The 17,957-nt window shown below is 44.3% G+C and overlaps 1 protein-coding gene across 1 annotated transcript in view; it reads right to left on the bottom strand.

Moving 5' to 3' along the window:
• col14a1a (collagen, type XIV, alpha 1a) overlaps nucleotides 1–17,957 on the bottom strand; it is a 189,829-nt gene that overhangs the window by 13,637 nt on the left and 158,235 nt on the right. The window contains exons 37-42 of the mRNA XM_037537030.1: nucleotides 16,325–16,378; nucleotides 15,102–15,197; nucleotides 14,629–14,682; nucleotides 12,267–12,320; nucleotides 8,954–9,007; nucleotides 8,781–8,852 (exon numbers count right to left, since the gene is read on the bottom strand). Of these exons, the coding sequence (XP_037392927.1) occupies nucleotides 8,781–8,852; nucleotides 8,954–9,007; nucleotides 12,267–12,320; nucleotides 14,629–14,682; nucleotides 15,102–15,197; nucleotides 16,325–16,378 (384 nt within the window). The remainder of the gene's footprint in view (nucleotides 1–8,780; nucleotides 8,853–8,953; nucleotides 9,008–12,266; nucleotides 12,321–14,628; nucleotides 14,683–15,101; nucleotides 15,198–16,324; nucleotides 16,379–17,957) is intronic.

The following is a 17,957-nucleotide window of genomic DNA, read 5'->3' as shown; positions in this document are numbered from 1 at the left end:
TTACAAAGAGCATCACACAGTCACACACAGTCGGCCGGCGCAGGCTGACCAAGCTCGACGCTGACCAAGCTCGACGCTGAAAACAGACTTAACTCAACCTCTCTCAGCTCGGATCTGCGAAAGGTGTGAAAGCTATACACAAAAACAACTAAATATTATTATTATTATTATTATTATTATTATTATTATTATTATTATTATTATTATTATTATTAGTGTTCACATTTGTTTTTAATATTGCTTTTCGTTTGGATAGGAGAGAAACAGATGGAGAAAATAAGATCAGTAAAATAAATAAACGATAAACACAGGAATAAACGTTTTAGAGCTGCCGTGTTTTAGAGCTGCCGTGTTTTAGAGCTGCCGTGTTTTAGAGCTGCCGTGTTTTAGAGCCGCCGCGTTTGGAGCCGCCGCGTTTTAGAGCTGCCGCGTTTTAGAGCTGCCGCGTTTTAGAGCTGCCGCGGTTTGGAGCTGCTTTGTTTGGAGCTGCCGTGTTTTAGAGCTGCCGTGTTTTAGAGCTGCCGTGTTTGGAGCTGCCGTGTTTTAGAGCTGCCGTGTTTTAGAGCTGCCGTGTTGGGAGCTGCCGTGTTTTAGAGCTGCCGTGTTGGGAGCTGCCGTGTTTTAGAGCTGCCGTGTTTTAGAGCTGCCGTGTTTTAGAGCTGCCGTGTTGGGAGCTGCCGTGTTTTAGAGCTGCCGTGTTTTAGAGCTGCCGTGTTGGGAGCTGCCGTGTTTTAGAGCTGCCGTGTTTTAGAGCTGCCGTGTTGGGAGCTGCCGTGTTTTAGAGCTGCCGTGTTTTAGAGCTGCCGTGTTTTAGAGCTGCCGTGTTTTAGAGCTGCCGTGTTGGGAGCTGCCGTGTTTTAGAGCTGCCGTGTTTTAGAGCTGCCGTGTTGGGAGCTGCCGTGTTTTAGAGCTGCCGTGTTTTAGAGCTGCCGTGTTTTAGAGCTGCCGTGTTGGGAGCTGCCGTGTTTTAGAGCTGCCGTGTTGGGAGCTGCCGTGTTTTAGAGCTGCCGTGTTTTAGAGCTGCCGTGTTTTAGAGCTGCCGTGTTGGGAGCTGCCGTGTTTTAGAGCTGCCGTGTTGGGAGCTGCCGTGTTTTAGAGCTGCCATGTTTTAGAGCTGCCGTGTTGGGAGCTGCCGTGTTTTGGAGCTGCCGTGTTTTAGAGCTGCCGTGTTGGGAGCTGCCGTGTTTTAGAGCTGCCGTGTTGGGAGCTGCCGTGTTGGGAGCTGCCGTGTTTTAGAGCTGCCGTGTTTTAGAGCTGCCGTGTTGGGAGCTGCCGTGTTTAGAGCTGCCGTGTTTAGAGCTGCCGTGTTTTAGAGCTGCCGTGTTTTAGAGCTGCCGTGTTTTAGAGCTGCCGTGTTTTAGAGCTGCCGTGTTGGGAGCTGCCGTGTTGGGAGCTGCCGTGTTTTGGAGCTGCCGTGTTTTAGAGCTGCCGTGTTTTAGAGCTGCCGTGTTGGGAGCTGCCGTGTTTTAGAGCTGCCGTGTTTTAGAGCTGCCGTGTTTTAGAGCTGCCGTGTTGGGAGCTGCCGTGTTTTAGAGCTGCCGTGTTGGGAGCTGCCGTGTTGGGAGCTGCCGTGTTTTAGAGCTGCCGTGTTTTAGAGCTGCCGTGTTGGGAGCTGCCGTGTTTTGGAGCTGCCGTGTTTTAGAGCTGCCGTGTTGGGAGCTGCCGTGTTTTAGAGCTGCCGTGTTGGGAGCTGCCGTGTTGGGAGCTGCCGTGTTTTAGAGCTGCCGTGTTGGGAGCTGCCGTGTTGGGAGCTGCCGTGTTGGGAGCTGCCGTGTTTTAGAGCTGCCGTGTTTTAGAGCTGCCGTGTTGGGAGCTGCCGTGTTTTAGAGCTGCCGTGTTGGGAGCTGCCGTGTTGGGAGCTGCCGTGTTGGGAGCTGCCGTGTTTTAGAGCTGCCGTGTTTTAGAGCTGCCATGTTTTAGAGCTGCCGTGTTGGGAGCTGCCGTGTTTTGGAGCTGCCGTGTTGGGAGCTGCCGTGTTGGGAGCTGCCGTGTTTTAGAGCTGCCGTGTTGGGAGCTGCCGTGTTGGGAGCTGCCGTGTTTTAGAGCTGCCGTGTTGGGAGCTGCCGTGTTTTAGAGCTGCCGTGTTGGGAGCTGCCGTGTTTTAGAGCTGCCGTGTTGTTTGATTGTATGATGAGATAAGAGGGTCAGTTTGGGGGGAATTATGATGCAGCCAGGAGAGCGAAGCGGCTGCACGGTAGAGCTAAACTTGTTGGAGAGCCGAGAGAGAGCCACGTCCAGAACGCTGAGGACACTGAACAGTTCTGCTGTCGTAAAACAGCTGGACTATGCTCTTCCACAAACGGTCATTATGGGACACTCTGGGATTCGAGAAGCGCCAGAACGATGGTGTCATCCTCACATCGCACATGCAAGAACGTGTGTGTGAGCAGAAACTCTACATACGGCGCAAACATCTGCGCCAAGAGTCGTCCTGATGTCATTAAAGCGAAAGTTCAGCCAAAAAGTCACATTTACCCAGATTTCCCCCCTTACTGCCACTGCATGACACACTGTTATCTAGAACAATGGACAGGAGTACGGCTAACAGGAGGTCAGGCCATTTGACTGATCACTCTGAAAGGCTCCGTTTTTCATTTCATGATGTCCAGCTACTGCTGACTAGAACTTGTGGGCACTGTTTCTTTTACAGCACCTTAGGTTCTAGATATTAAGAAGGTTAGTGTGAGTTACAAAGTTTAAAGTACTAGGTAATTATTTTGGCTAACATGATGGTAACCTCCAAGACAGCCTAAGTAAATCGCACTGAAATGCCAAACAAGTTCTAGATATTAACCGGGTAAGTATGTAGCATAAAGCCCATAGTACTAGATAATAATTTTGGATAACTTGATAGTAAGTACCAAGATACTCTAACTAAATTACACTGAAATGATTAACATGTTCTAGATATTAACTGGGTAAGTGTGTGATGCAAACTTCAAAGTACTAGATCATTATTTTAGGTAACATAATGGTAAGTTCTAAATTACACTGAAATGACTAACATGTTCTAGGTATTAATTAGGTCAGTGTGGGGTTCAACTTCTAAGTACTAGATACTAGATTGTAGGTATGGTAAGTTCCACGGTGGTTACGCTGAAGTGACTGACATGTTCTAAATACTGACTGGGTAAGTATGTGGTACAAACTCCAAAGTACTAGATAATCATTTTAGGCAACATGATGATGAGTTCTAATTCAGTTTAACTAAATTACACGAAAATGACCAACATATTCTAGATATTAACTATATCCAACTCCAAAGTACTAGATAATCTTTCAGTTAACATGATCAAAGTTCCAAGCCTGATACATAATGGTAAGTTCTAAATTACACTGAAAGGACTAATATGTTCTAGATATTAACTAGGTATGTACATGGTACAAACTCCAAAGAACTAGATAATCATTTCAGTTAGGATGACTGTAAGTTCCAAGGCAGTTACAATGAAAGGACCGACATGTTCTAGATATTAACTAGGTAAGTATGTGGTAAAAACTCTGAAGTACTAGATAATCATTTCAAGTAACATGATGGCAAGTTCCAAGTCTGAAACACATGAAAGGTTCTAGATAAGACTGTGTATGAATAAAGTACAGAGCCTCATACAGTCTCTACCTGTTTATTTCCTGTGCACTAAACTGAATCGGGTGTAATAGAAAGCAGTAGTTCCTACTGTGGTTCTACTGGGTTCTTCGTTTGCTTCAGAAAATTACCGACACTTGGAGGAGCTTCTGGTTTACTTTCCTGCCTGAAATACAGCGCATGTTTATATTTACCACCTTGTTGCTCCAAATAATTATGAGATGTATTACTGTATCTTTTACCTAGATCTGTTAGTGGTTATATCTAGAACCTGTCAGTGGTTTTAGTGTAATATCATTAGACTGCCTGGTGTTTACCATCATCCTGATAGATAAATATCCACCACATGTATTGTAAGGGGAGAAAAACAGGGTTCTGCAGAACTATCGCTTTAACGCCGGACGCTGTTCTAGTGGAGAGACGGAACGGCGAGAAGTGGCGCAGAACAAAAGTTCGTGATCCGACCCCACGCGGAAGATAAACCTGTCATTCCCCAACAGCCTGTCTTCCAGCTCCACTAACGGCTCTCTGCTCGGGTTCCTCATCACTGCTCTGAGGCATATGGTTCTGTTTTACCCCCACAGACCCCACATCCGTTCAGAACGTGCGCTAGATAAAACATCCCTCCGCTCCAGCATGAACCCAGTAATGTGAACAGGTGTCGTGCTGTGGGCAGCTAATGGAGAGTGACATTAGTTCACTTCATCCGATCCTCCGTCCACTCCTAACCTGAACACGAGCTCCTGAGGGTTCTCTCAGGTTCTGCTCCCGTCTCAGCAGGTATAAACTGTCTGCTCAGCCGTAAACTGAGCTGAGCTGAGGATTAGATTTACAGCGTGCTCCACAGCCAAAACAGTGCCGGGCCATATCCTGCTCCTTACTGGAGCCACACGATACGTCCAGACGTGTCCAGACATCCCTCAAATGGATTCAACTGGCACATAGCTGATTAATGTCTGTAAAAAGGCAGCTCAACTCTGGTGCACACATACCAACCTACAGTGCCAAACATCAGCAACCAGGGATGAGTTGGAATTGTGAAGCTTCACAATTCCAACTCAGCCCAAAAGGAGCTTAAAGGAGCTTCACAATTCCAACTCATCCCAAAGGAGTTTAAAGGAGCTTCACAATTCCAACTCATCCCAAAGGGGTTTAAAGGAGCTTCACAATTCCAACTCATCCCAAAGGGGTTTAAAGGAGCTTCACAATTCCAACTCATCCCAAAGGGGTTTAAAGGAGCTTCACAATTCCAACTCAGCCCAAAAGGAGTTTAAAGGAGCTTCACAATTCCAACTCATCCCAAAGGGGTTTAAAGGAGCTTCACAATTCCAACTCATCCCAAAGGAGCTTAAAGGAGCTTCACAATTCCAACTCATCCCAAAGGGGTTTAAAGGAGCTTCACAATTCCAACTCATCCCAAAGGAGTTTAAAGGAGCTTCACAATTCCAACTCATCCCAAAGGAGCTTAAAGGAGCTTCACAATTCCAACTCATCCCAAAGGAGTTTAAAGGAGCTTCACAATTCCAACTCATCCCAAAGGGGTTTAAAGGAGCTTCACAATTCCAACTCATCCCAAAGGAGCTTAAAGGAGCTTCACAATTCCAACTCATCCCAAAGGAGTTTAAAGGAGCTTCACAATTCCAACTCATCCCAAAGGGGTTTAAAGGAGCTTCACAATTCCAACTCATCCCAAAGGAGCTTAAAGGAGCTTCACAATTCCAACTCATCCCAAAGGAGTTTAAAGGAGCTTCACAATTCCAACTCATCCCAAAGGGGTTTAAAGGAGCTTCACAATTCCAACTCATCCCAAAGGAGTTTAAAGGAGCTTCACAATTCCAACTCATCCCAAAGGAGCTTAAAGGAGCTTCACAATTCCAACTCATCCCAAAGGAGTTTAAAGGAGCTTCACAATTCCAACTCATCCCAAAGGGGTTTAAAGGAGCTTCACAATTCCAACTCATCCCAAAGGAGCTTAAAGGAGCTTCACAATTCCAACTCATCCCAAAGGAGTTTAAAGGAGCTTCACAATTCCAACTCATCCCAAAGGGGTTTAAAGGAGCTTCACAATTCCAACTCATCCCAAAGGAGTTTAAAGGAGCTTCACAATTCCAACTCATCCCAAAGGGGTTTAAAGGAGCTTCACAATTCCAACTCAGCCCAAAAGGAGTTTAAAGGAGCTTCACAATTCCAACTCATCCCAAAGGAGCTTAAAGGAGCTTCACAATTCCAACTCATCCCAAAGGAGTTTAAAGGAGCTTCACAATTCCAACTCATCCCAAAGGGGTTTAAAGGAGCTTCACAATTCCAACTCATCCCAAAGGAGTTTAAAGGAGCTTCACAATTCCAACTCATCCCAAAGGGGTTTAAAGGAGCTTCACAATTCCAACTCAGCCCAAAAGGAGTTTAAAGGAGCTTCACAATTCCAACTCATCCCAAAAGAGCTTAAAGGAGCGTCACAATTCCAACTCAGCCCAAAGGAGCTTAAAGGAGCTTCACAATTCCAACTCATCCCAAAGGAGCTTAAAGGAGCTTCACAATTCCAACTCATCCCAAAAGAGCTTAAAGGAGCATCACAATTCCAACTCAGCCCAAAGGAGTTTAGTGGAGCTTCACTATTCCACTGAAAGCTTTGATCTCTGAGAGAGAGGAGAACATCAAGCTGCTTCAGATCTGAAAACATCCACAGGTGTTTCTGTCCATCCTTCCACTGTGAGAAGACCACTCAGCGCTGTGGGTCTGAAAGGACGTGTAGCTGATCAAGAAGAACCTCACTGAGAAAAGGAGACGGACACATCAAGCAAAGAAGCTGGACGATGGACTGACCGCCCCAGAGTCCAGACCTCAGCACCACTGAATGGGTTTGATCACTTCAGAAAATCATCAACCAGCTCCTCAGACTGAGCTTTGGAGGCGTGTCTGTGGAGGTCAAACGTGGCGCGTGCACCGTTTTCAGTAAACGTGAACAGACGTACAGCATCCGTAAATCTGTACCGGCTCCGAATGCAGCAGTAAAGGACTGTGAAGCAGCGTCGGAGCGGCAGGACTCGAGGTTTCGCGCCGCCGGAGCAGATCTTTCCCTCTGTTAACTCCATGACGTCGGGTCATGACCCGATTGTTTACAGCGTTAGCTCCACGCTCGCCTGCTCTGGGTGGTCTGCGTGTTGGCTCCGCTGGGGAATGTGACTCAGCAGCAGCAGAGCTTTCCAGAACTAACAGCCCAGTTATTTCAGAGCAGGCAAACCGCTTTCATCCCACCCCATTCGCTTGAACTGCAGGAACATTATTTATAAATCGAAGCGAATGCGTGAGCAGCGAGGAGACGTCCCAGACGCTCGGGCGGGGGAATTCTGCTTACTGCGGGGCAACAAAATCTGGGCCTAAAGGGCTTGGAGACAGAATGGGAGGAAGGAGGGCGGCGGGGGAGGGAGGGGGGCTTCAGAAAACGAATAGATTAAATAATCGAATTACTTAATTAACAAATCTGAAACAAATGAACAATAACGAGATGTGCAAATCAAACAACGGCAAGCATATCCAAGTCCAGGCACGACTTCCGAAGCCATGGGGACGCTTATCAATCAAACTTGGTCTCTAAACTGTGTGCGTGGCACAAATTGCTGCCAAATTATTCCATAAAATTGTGACGATGATACGGAAACAAAACAAATGGCTTAATTAGATCAAACGCAGGGCTTATTCAAAGCTGCGCCGTCACTGCGTCACTGAGCTGATTGAGCTTCGGTGTGAATGAAGGCTTTATTAATGAAGTAGGTCTAATACAAATGACTGTATCTGAAAATGTTCTATCTAGCACCGGAAAGGGTTCTTCTACTGTAACAAGCTCGATACTCTAACACTTTTTGGAGGACCCCTTTCGAAAAGGAAACAGTTTTATATTAAAAATATGCAAGAATGTTTTCCATACACCCTTAAAAAAGATGGTCCTTCAATAAATAATGGTTCTACGCAGAGTCGTGAACAATCACAGAACCCTCTGCATGATTAGTGTTCTGTGCATCGTGAAAGCATTCATAAGATTGACAGACAATCTGCTGTGGATGGTTCTATACAGAACTGTTTTGAAAAAGGTTCTATAGAGGGTTCTTCTGTTGTTATGATACCAAGCCTATTACATTAGAAGAACCTGGTGCTATGTCTACATATAGAACCTTTTTGATTCTTTGTCAAAAAACGTTTTGGATGATTAAGGGGTTCTTTGCATTGTGAAAGGGTTCTTCAGATTGATGGAGAATGTGCTGTAGATGGTTCTATATGGCACCTTGATGAGAACAGTTTTACACGGAACCAAAAGGGTTCTTCTCTTGTTATTATATCAAGCTTGTATATACATGACAACAAAAGAACATTTTTGGTTCCATGGTTCTTTACAGCACCAAAAAAAGTTCTTCTACTGTAAGAAGCCTGGCTTCATAAGAACAGAAGAACCCATTTTGGTGCTATATAGAACCCTGTCTGAAAGTTTCTATATATATATATATATATCACCTTTTGGAAAAGGGTTCTATATAGAACCAAAAAATGGTTCTTCTGTTGTTATCAAGCTTGCTACAACAGAAAAACCTGTTTCGTTGCTATGTAGAACCCTAATGGCACCAAAAGAGGTTCTACTGATGTTACATGATGCTATATAGAACCCTTTTCAAAAACATTCGATGTAGATCCATCTATTGTGCATCAATCTGAAAATTCACAATGCAAAGAACCCTTTAATCATGCAAAGGGTTCCGTGAATGTTTTGTGGTTCTGTATAGAACCATTTTCTTCACTAAAGAACCCTTAAAGAACCATCTTTTTATTATTACTCATCTTTGTAGACAGATAATTAATCAATACGCTATGAGAGGCCGTGCATTACTGCAATTTTATCCCGAGGAAGGAGGTTCTTAGGCGAGATGTGAAGGTGAACCACGGTACTAGAATCTACTAGAGTTCTACGAAGAGTTGGTCTAACAATGAATAGCAAAAAGCCTTAAAATACAGGTTTATTATTCAGTTATAACGCTTATGAGAAAAGGTTATTACCACCAATATACCTGTTCAGCCAAGACATGCCTGAGAATAAACACTGTCCATAAACGCTAAAGGCAGATTAGATGGTGAGGTTTCTGAGACACGCAAGTCTGTTTGAGTTACTGATGCTTCCCGTGACGTGTTGAGTCTTTCTGATACTCACAGGTGGTCCGTGATCTCCTTGTTGTCCCGGGGGTCCACTGGATCCAGGAGCTCCGGGGGCTCCTGGGCTACCCTGCAGTGATGAACACAGCAAAGCCGAGAGTGTGAACATCAGGCTGAACGGGCTAAAGCTGAAAGGGTCCTCGGGTTGTGTGATGATGTTCCGATACTCACCAGCGGTCCTGGTGGGCCGACCTGCCCCTGCGGTCCATCTTTACCTGGCAAACCCTGCAGAAATACAGCAAAATGATCAGTCAGTGTTTTGGAGACTGGATTGGACATAAATCTGGTCTACTACAAAGTCTCGGCCTTGACTCAAACCTGACCACTACAACGTCTCGTCTATTCGACGTCTAAGTCTTGTTCTTCGTTCAGATTTGACTACTCCAAAGTCTCGATCTGGACTTGGACTGAACTACTAAAAAGTCTCAGTCTTGACTCAGACTCAACTACAACAAAGGCTCAGTTTTAACTCAGACTCAACCACTACAAAGTCTTGGTCTTGACTGACTCAACTACTAAGTCTCAGTCTTGTTTTATACTCAACTACTACAAAGTCTCTGTTTTGACTCGGACTTGATTACTACAAAGGCTCAGGCTTGACTCAGACTCAACTACTACAAAGGCTCAGGCTGGACTCTGACTTGAATGCTACAAAGAAAAGCATCTCCCAGCGAAAGCCGCGTTTTACAGTAGAAATAAATGGAGCTCATTATGCTGGTAGTGAACTACGCCGCCTGACTCAGCCGCCTCAGAACCAGAGAAACGGGCCTTAAACAGGAGTCAGGACCCTGCTGGGGTTCATCCTAAAGCTAGGACAGGATTTAGGAGGTTTAGTCCAGTTAGGATGTTTGTGTGATGCTGTTTTCTGATCTGGAGTTAACGATGAGATTATGAAGGTGGGAGCTGATAATCTGGAATAGACACTGTCCGAAATTCAGTCACCATGGAGACCAAACAGATCAGAGTTCAGAGCTGGCTCTGTAATTTGACCCCTGAATACTATCGTAACGAAAGAACACTTGAGTACTGACATTTTTAAGGCCGGCCACAGTCTGAGCACGGATCTTCACTGTTCCTCCGTTTTTCTCTCTGGCTATTCAAGTCCAGCTGGATGAGTGAGAGCTCTGTCTGCACTGACTCTGGATTCTCTCGTTAGTCCTCATTCATCATTCCTAATATAAACTCCTGATCCTCGTTCACTGAGGGAATACGAGTGGAACAGCTGTCCGTAAACAATACACCGAAAATAAGCCGAACGTATCAACATTAACTCATTCATTTCCAGCAGATGAATTCAGTAGGATGGGGAAAATACTGAAGGGCTGTTCTGATGGGTCTAAAGTGATGAAATTCCAAATATTTATCTCTCAGATTAACTTCTGGCTGTATGCTTGGAATCACATTTGGAGTTTTTATCATTCTGTTAAAATGGGTTCCATGCGACTAAAAGAGTATTCCATGATAAATGACGTCTCTTTTTAGCCATATGTTTTGATCAATATATCTTCCTCAGAGCTCTCAAAGAACATATGGGCCCGATTTAACATGTCAGGCACTCATATTCCGCAAATAAGTTCATATATAATCTGAGTTCACCGTGAGGTTTTCACCAGCCTGACCGACGGTCTTTCTCGGTGTACGTTTGAGTCTCTGGATGAACTAGAGGTCTGGTAAAGCAGAGCAGACACTCTACTGAGAGATGCTGCTGGATTTGTCAGAAACAGCTACAGTCATATGGTTTGTTTCAGACATTTCGGAGGAAGTGCATGTTCAGGATCAGCCCCAACCTGTTCATAATCCAATTCCTAATACCAGCTATTCATCCTCCCACGGAAACAGGAGTCAGTGTTCTTCTACGAGCCAGCTCCATCATCAGCTTATACCACAGTACCTCCATTTAAATAGGGCAGTAATTTGGGGAAATGCTGTGTAAACGTCTTATACATTAGGTTGAAAGGCATTTTTACCAGTGATCTTCCCCCTCTGAAGCCCCTCTAACCTCACATCAGTAACGACATAAGAACACGGAGCCTGGAGAGGTCAGCTGTAGGTTGTTGCTAAGATTATGCTACATTGTTGCTATGGTATCCCAGGTGGTCGCTAAAGTGTTGCTAAATTATTCCAGGTGGTCCTAAAATGATGCTAGACCATTGCCATAATATCCCATGGTTGCTAAGGTATTACTAAGTTATCCCAGGTCATTGCTAAAGTGATGCTAGGCCATTGCCATGGTATCCCATGGTAGCTAAGGTGTTGCCAAGTTATCCCAGGTGGTCACTAATGTGATGCTAGGCCATTGCAATGGCACCCCATAATTGCGAAGGTGGTGCTAAGTTATCCCAGGTGGTCACTAATGTGATGCTAGGCCATTGCCATGGTATCCCATGGTAGCTAAGGTGTTGCCAAGTTATCCCAGGTGGTCACTAATGTGATGCTAGGCCATTGCAATGGCACCCCATAATTGCGAAGGTGGTGCTAAGTTATCCCAGGTGGTCACTAATGTGATGCTAGGCCATTGCCATGGTATCCCATGGTAGCTAAGGTGTTGCCAAGTTATCCCAGGTGGTCACTAATGTGATACTAGGCCATTGCCATGGTATCCCATGGTAGCTAAGGTGTTGCCAAATTATCCCAGGTGGTCACTAATGTGATGCTAGGCCATTGCAATGGCACCCCATAATTGCGAAGGTGGTGCTAAGTTATCCCAGGTGGTCACTAATGTGATGCTAGGCCATTGCCATGGTATCCCATGGTAGCTAAGGTGTTGCCAAGTTATCCCAGGTGGTCACTAATGTGATGCTAGGCCATTGCAATGGCACCCCATAATTGCGAAGGTGGTGCTAAGTTATCCCAGGTGGTCACTAATGTGATGCTAGGCCATTGCCATGGTATCCCATGGTAGCTAAGGTGTTGCCAAGTTATCCCAGGTGGTCACTAATGTGATGCTAGGCCATTGCCATGGTATCCCATGGTAGCTAAGGTGTTGCCAAGTTATCCCAGGTGGTCACTAATGTGATGCTAGGCCATTGCCATGGCACCCCATAATTGCAAAAGTGATGCTAAGATATCCCAGGTGGTCGCTAATGTGATGCTAGGCCATTGCCATGGTATCCCATGGTAGCTAAGGTGTTGCTAAGTTATCCCAGGTGGTCACTAATGTGATGCTAGGCCATTGCCATGGCACCCCATAATTGCGAAGGTGTTGCTAAGTGATCCCAGATGATTGCTAAGGTGATGCTAGGCCATTACTGTGGTAGCCCAGGGGGTTGCTAAGACGTAACCTGGCCACTGCTATGAAATCTTTGGTGGTTGCTGAGGTGTTGTCAGGCTGGTGCTATGGTATCCCAAGTGGTTGCCAAATGCTCTAAAAGTGCTCTATAATCCTGCTAAGTTTCAAACTTTGTCACAATAAGCTACATTAACTTGAAAACACCAACCAAACACCACGATATGAGCTCTTTGAGACTGAATTGATCATTCTTACCCTCTGACCTGGAGAGCCATCTCTGCCCGGTGCGCCACCAGCTCCCGGTACACCCTGTGAGAGAGAAATAAATTAATGAATTAATAATAAAATGAATAAAAATGATGATAAAATGATACAGAAGGAGACAGAATGAAAAAGGTGTGAAAAAGAGAGCTTCTCTCTCGTGGGTCACTCTAGTCCTTCTGGGTGTTCTGGCTATCTCACTGACTGTGAGAATGAACTGCAGTCTAAGCAGTGTTCCAGTTAGTCATTAGTAATGGAAAACAGTGGCGGCAGCTGTACGTCAGTACTCTTTACTAAGAGAGTCGCTGATACAGACCAGCTCAGATGTTATATAGTGATAAGCTTACGTCTGTTAGAACCTTCAGACGTCAGTCTTTAATCTAAAGCAGCCAAAATGTTCGCCAGCATTCGCTGAGCGCTCACACACTACTGACAAGTCCCTTAGCAGAGCTCAGCATTACGGCAGAGGTGGGTTTCATATGTATGGTCTGAACTGAAGGCCACCAATCAGAACACGACACCGCCTGATCTGATCGACTCTGCTTCTAGTAGGTGTGATTTTTGGCTGACGTTTCACTTTAAGGCAGATCTCAGGCCTTTTCTAGCAGCCAGCTGGGCTGAGCTGTGTGTTCTGGCGGCCGCTCAGAGAGCAGCGGCGTTCTTTTTTCTCCTCTCAGTGGAGAGGCTCCTGGGGATTTTTCAGCCGCTGTCGCTGGATTCTCATCAAAGCGCTATTCTTTAAGAAATGAAAGTGTCAGTGTGGAGCTGCGGAGCCATTAGAGTGACATCCTGAAAATTAAAATGGGAAGGAAAAAAAAAAGCAGAACTCCAGTTGAAGAAATAGAGGAATTTCACACTGTTGGCTGAGTTTATAGGCGTATCAGGGTAAAGCATGGACACTCCACAGACAATACATCACTGACTGCAGGAGGTGGAACGTCACTGCAGTAAAGGATGAAGCTTTTATAATCAAACAGTGAACGGTCCACCAAAAACTCGACAGACACCAGACAATCGCGTACCAGCAAACGTCCCTTCACCAGAAACAGACTTTAGTCTTAACTCTTCACGCTCATAACATCCATCTGGGCTGTAGCTGTTCACTGATTTCCCCATATGGAATGAAGACACTTGTACAAATATTTCTTATTATCTAAAATAAGTCTCAATAAATACAGTGGCTCAGCAATGAACTAATGTGCTACACAAAAACTGCACCCACCCGCTTCAGATCAGCTGCCCACGCCCCAGCTCCCGCCACCTGCTTCAGACCAGATGCCCACGCCCCAGCTACCGCCACCCACTTCAGACCAGCTGCCCACGCCCCAGCTTCTGCCACCCACTTCAGACCAGCTGCCCACGCCCCAGCTACCGCCACCCACTTCAGACCAGCTGACAATGCCCCAGCTACCACAACCCGCTTCAGACCAGCTGCCCACCCCCAACTACCGCAACCCGCTTCAGACCAGCTGCCCACCCCCAGCTACCGCCACCTGCTTCAGACCAGCTGCCCACGCCTGAGCTACTGCCATTTGCCTTGGACTAGCTCCCACCCTACATTGAAGTTCTCATGGACTCCTAACTATTACTACTAGTAATACTACTGCTATTAATATTAGTGGTATAATAACTTTGTAGGTAGTTTGACCAGAGGAGGACGGGTCCCCCCTTGTGCAGTCTCAGCCAGATATGAACCGCCAGCCTATTGAAGTGGTCAGTGCCATTCTGGGACTACAGTGTTTTTGTCGGTTTTATGAGGAAAAACAGTGAATCACGAACTGCTGGGCAACATGAGCTACACTGAATGCATATTAATGTTGCCATAGTGATAATAAGGTAATTAAATATGGAAACTTTCTAAATAAAACCATGACGATCAGACATGAATGAATGTTGGGTTTATTTGCAGAAAAACAAAACGGCTACCGAAACTCATGAGAGCCAGACTGAAGACAAACGGAACCAGTCATCCGATGATTACACGTGATATTGATTAAAATAGAACTTAAGGATTCTAGGAGGTCGTGACAGTCAATGTAGTACTCTTGTCAATGTGTCACAACCTAGAAAGTTGTCAGACAACGTTGTCATAATTCCGAGGAATTACTGTTGGCTAGCTGAACAGCCTTGCTCTAGTTCAGAGAATAAGTTGTCAGCCCCTCAGTTTAAACAGAACCGGGTTCTTTCTTCATCAGTACACTCGGTGCTCCATGCGAGCAGCATTAGAGTGAAAGATTACAATGAACGCTCCGAAACAGATAAATAAATAAATAAATCAATCCAAGAGTTTCACAGTCTGGATGCACAATTATGAAAAACAGAGTTGTGTTCTGGAGAACCATCTTCATATCAGTACCTGAGGACCTGGAAGACCTGCTTCACCCTTCTCTCCTTTCTCTCCTTGAGCTCCCTGAGGAGGAGAGCACATGCGGGAACATCAGAAACACCTCCTGAGCAGTTTCTACACCTCAGACCAGTAAAGTAACTGAAGGGAGCCACTGTTGTGAAACCGTGACAACCCTGCACACAGTATATTTCATAATTAACATCACAGGCGACTAATTAACTTTAGTTTGACAGTTTCTGTATATTTCTGGAATTTCGGAGAAGAAATGTAGCTGTTGGGACTAAAGAGGTCTTCTTTAAAGCCCTGTTATCCACAGCAGCGATGGGGAGCGGCAGCCGCTGTAAAACAGTCCTTTATTTTTATATATTCAGGCTCTTAAAAGCAATTTCTTGTAAGTGAATAGAATATTTCAAGCACAACATTCCCAGAGCAGAGCAGAGCTTCGCCCGACACGCAGGGGCAAGAGCTGTAAAAGGCTTTACCGGTGGTCCCTGGATGGAGTGCCCACTTGGCCCCTGTGGTCCTGGGGGTCCCTGCGGTCCAGGAGGCCCAGTCTCTCCAGTAGGTCCTTGAGGTCCCTACAGTAATCAGACAGAGGAGGGTGGATCTACGTTATATATCTTCATATGCTCTATATGTCTCATCTACTACTACTGGATTTGAATGTTTTGGTAAAATATCAAATGTCAATATACTGTTGTATATAAAATATGGATTAAATCATATATATATATATATATATATATATATGTGTGTGTGTGTGTGTGTGTGTGTGTGTGTGTATTATTAACAGTGTTGGGGTAGTTACTCAAGAGGATTAATCCTTTAAAATTAATAATTAATTCTATTATGCTTTTGGTATTTTACACTGCAAAACATCATATCTTAGCAAGCGAAAACATCTTTACTCTACTTAATATTTCTCATTTTGAGATTACTGTAAAAACATATTAAGATTTTTCACTTATTTCCGCATATTTTAGATCGTTTTAAGTTGATTTATCTGGTGAAAGTGTCTTATTCCATTGGCAGATCATTTTACTTGCCTTGAGTTATAATACAGGTCATTTAGGAAATAATGAGCAAAGCAAAAAAGTTAATCAGCTGATGAAATGACACTTTCATAAGATAGAATTACCTTAAAAAATAAAAATCAAAACTAGAAATAAGTTAAATGATCTTATAGTATTCTTACAAAAGTCTCCCGATGAGCAGATTTACTCACTATCTTTTTTGTACAGCGTAAAAATAAAGTCTGGCCTGTTTATTTGAGACTGGGGGCTGTTTTCTTTTTCCTTTATTATTAGCCTACAGCCTCAGATTCGATGCTTTGATGGACAGACTGCTCAAATTCACAGGGAGTGCTGGAGGCAGGATACACCCTGGACAGGTCACCAGTCCATCGCATTCACTCATACCTAGGGATGATTTAGAATGTCCAACTGGCCTGACTGCATGTCTTTGGACTGTGGGAGGAAACTGGAGAACCTGGAGGAAACCCATGCAGACACGGGGAGAACATGCAGACTCCACACAGAGAGGACCCCGGTCACCCGGCTGGGGAATCGAACCCAGACCTTTTCGCTCAGATCCTCAGTGATTTACGTGGAGCAGGTGTAGGTAATATACTCATGCTGAAGTTCATGTATGTATATGTCTGTGTTTATGTATATAACAGTGACTGAAGGAGTACAGTCTACTTTACCACTGAGCCTGGCTCTCCGCGGTCACCTCGGGAGCCTCGTATACCAGGACCACCCTGTCAAAAACACAAACACAAATACAGTATTTAAATACAGTATCATAAAAGTTTCATCATGTTCAATAACAACGCAAAATGCTGATGTTGTTAGATGTTTTATTCAATATTATGTGCAATGGGAACAAAAGAAGTTATTATATGACAAATATTAGGCTGTAATATTTGACAAGTAATGTCAGTTAAACATCACTGTGGGTCTGAAAGGACGTGTAGCTGATCTAGAAGAACCTCACTGAGAAAAGGAGACGGACACATCAAACAAAGAAGCTGAACGATGGACTGACCGCCCCAGAGTCCAGACCTCAGCACCACTCAATGGGTTTGATCACTTCAGAAAATCATCAACCAGCTTCTAAACTGAGCTTTGGAGACGTGTCTGCAGGTTCTTTGAGGAGCTAAAAGTGAGTCTCCTAAGAAGAATGGAAGCTGGAATAAAGGTGAAGAGGGACTCACTGACCCTCAGACAGCTGAGAGGAGATTTATTTCAGTAGATCAGTAGTTCAGCATTTGAGTAGATCATTAGTTTAGTCGATTAGCAGATCAGTAGTTCAATGGACCAGTAGATCTGTAGACGAGTAGACGATTAGTTCAGCAGATCAGCAGTTCAGTGGTTTGAGTAGCTTAAAACATCAGTAGTTCAGAGGATCAGTATTTTAGTATTTGAATGGTTCAATAGATTTTAGTCATTAGTCAGTAAATCAGTTATTCAGTAGTTCATTACATCAGTAGTAGTTCAGTAGATCAGTAGTTTACTACTTTAGTAGATCAGCACTTCAGTAAATCAGTAGTTCAGTAGATCAGTAGATCATAAGTTCATTGGTTCAGTAAATCAGTCGTAATCCAGTAAATCAGTTCAGTAGTAGTTAAGTAGGTCATTAGTTTACTACTTTAGTAGATCAGCACTTCAGTAAATCAGCAGTTCAGTAGATCATAACTTCATTGGTTCAGTAGATCAGTAGTTCAGTAGTAATCCAGTAGATCAGTAGTTCAGTAGTAGTTCAGTAGATCAACAGTTTACTACTTTAGTAGATCAGCACTTCAGTAAATCATTAGTTCAGTAGTAGTTCAGTAGATCATTAGTTCAGTAGATCATTAGTTTACTACTTTAGCAGATCAGCACTTCAGTAAACCATCAGTTTAGTAGATTATTTATTCAGTTCTTCATCTAGATCATATAGATCAGTAGTTTGTTAGATCAGTAGTTAAGTAAATCAGTAATTCAGTAGATCATCAGTTCAGTAGTTCCATAGATTAGTAGTTCAGTAGTTGATTAGCTGATAAGTAGTTAAGTAGATCATGGTTTCGGTAGTTCAGAGGTTCAGTATTTACATAGATCATGAGTTCAATAGTTCAGTGGTTCAGTAAATCAGTAGTTTAGTACATCATTAGTTCAGCAGATCATTAGCTCAGTAGTTCAGTGGTTCAGCAGTTCAGTAGCTTTTTAGATGAGGAGAGTTTGCTTGCGTTGATGGAGAGGAAGAACTGTGGTGGAGCAGATTAAACTGATCCAGCGGGCCATTTGGTGGACTGAAGCCCCTCTGGCTACAGTTTAAACCCCTCAGAAGTTTGTGCCCTC

This window comes from Pygocentrus nattereri, chromosome 3, assembly GCF_015220715.1.
Source record: "Pygocentrus nattereri isolate fPygNat1 chromosome 3, fPygNat1.pri, whole genome shotgun sequence".
In the NCBI taxonomy this organism is placed as follows: Eukaryota; Metazoa; Chordata; class Actinopteri; order Characiformes; family Serrasalmidae; genus Pygocentrus; species Pygocentrus nattereri.
The sequence above is the reverse complement of the archived record's forward strand: the minus strand, read 5'-3'. Positions and strand labels throughout refer to the sequence as shown.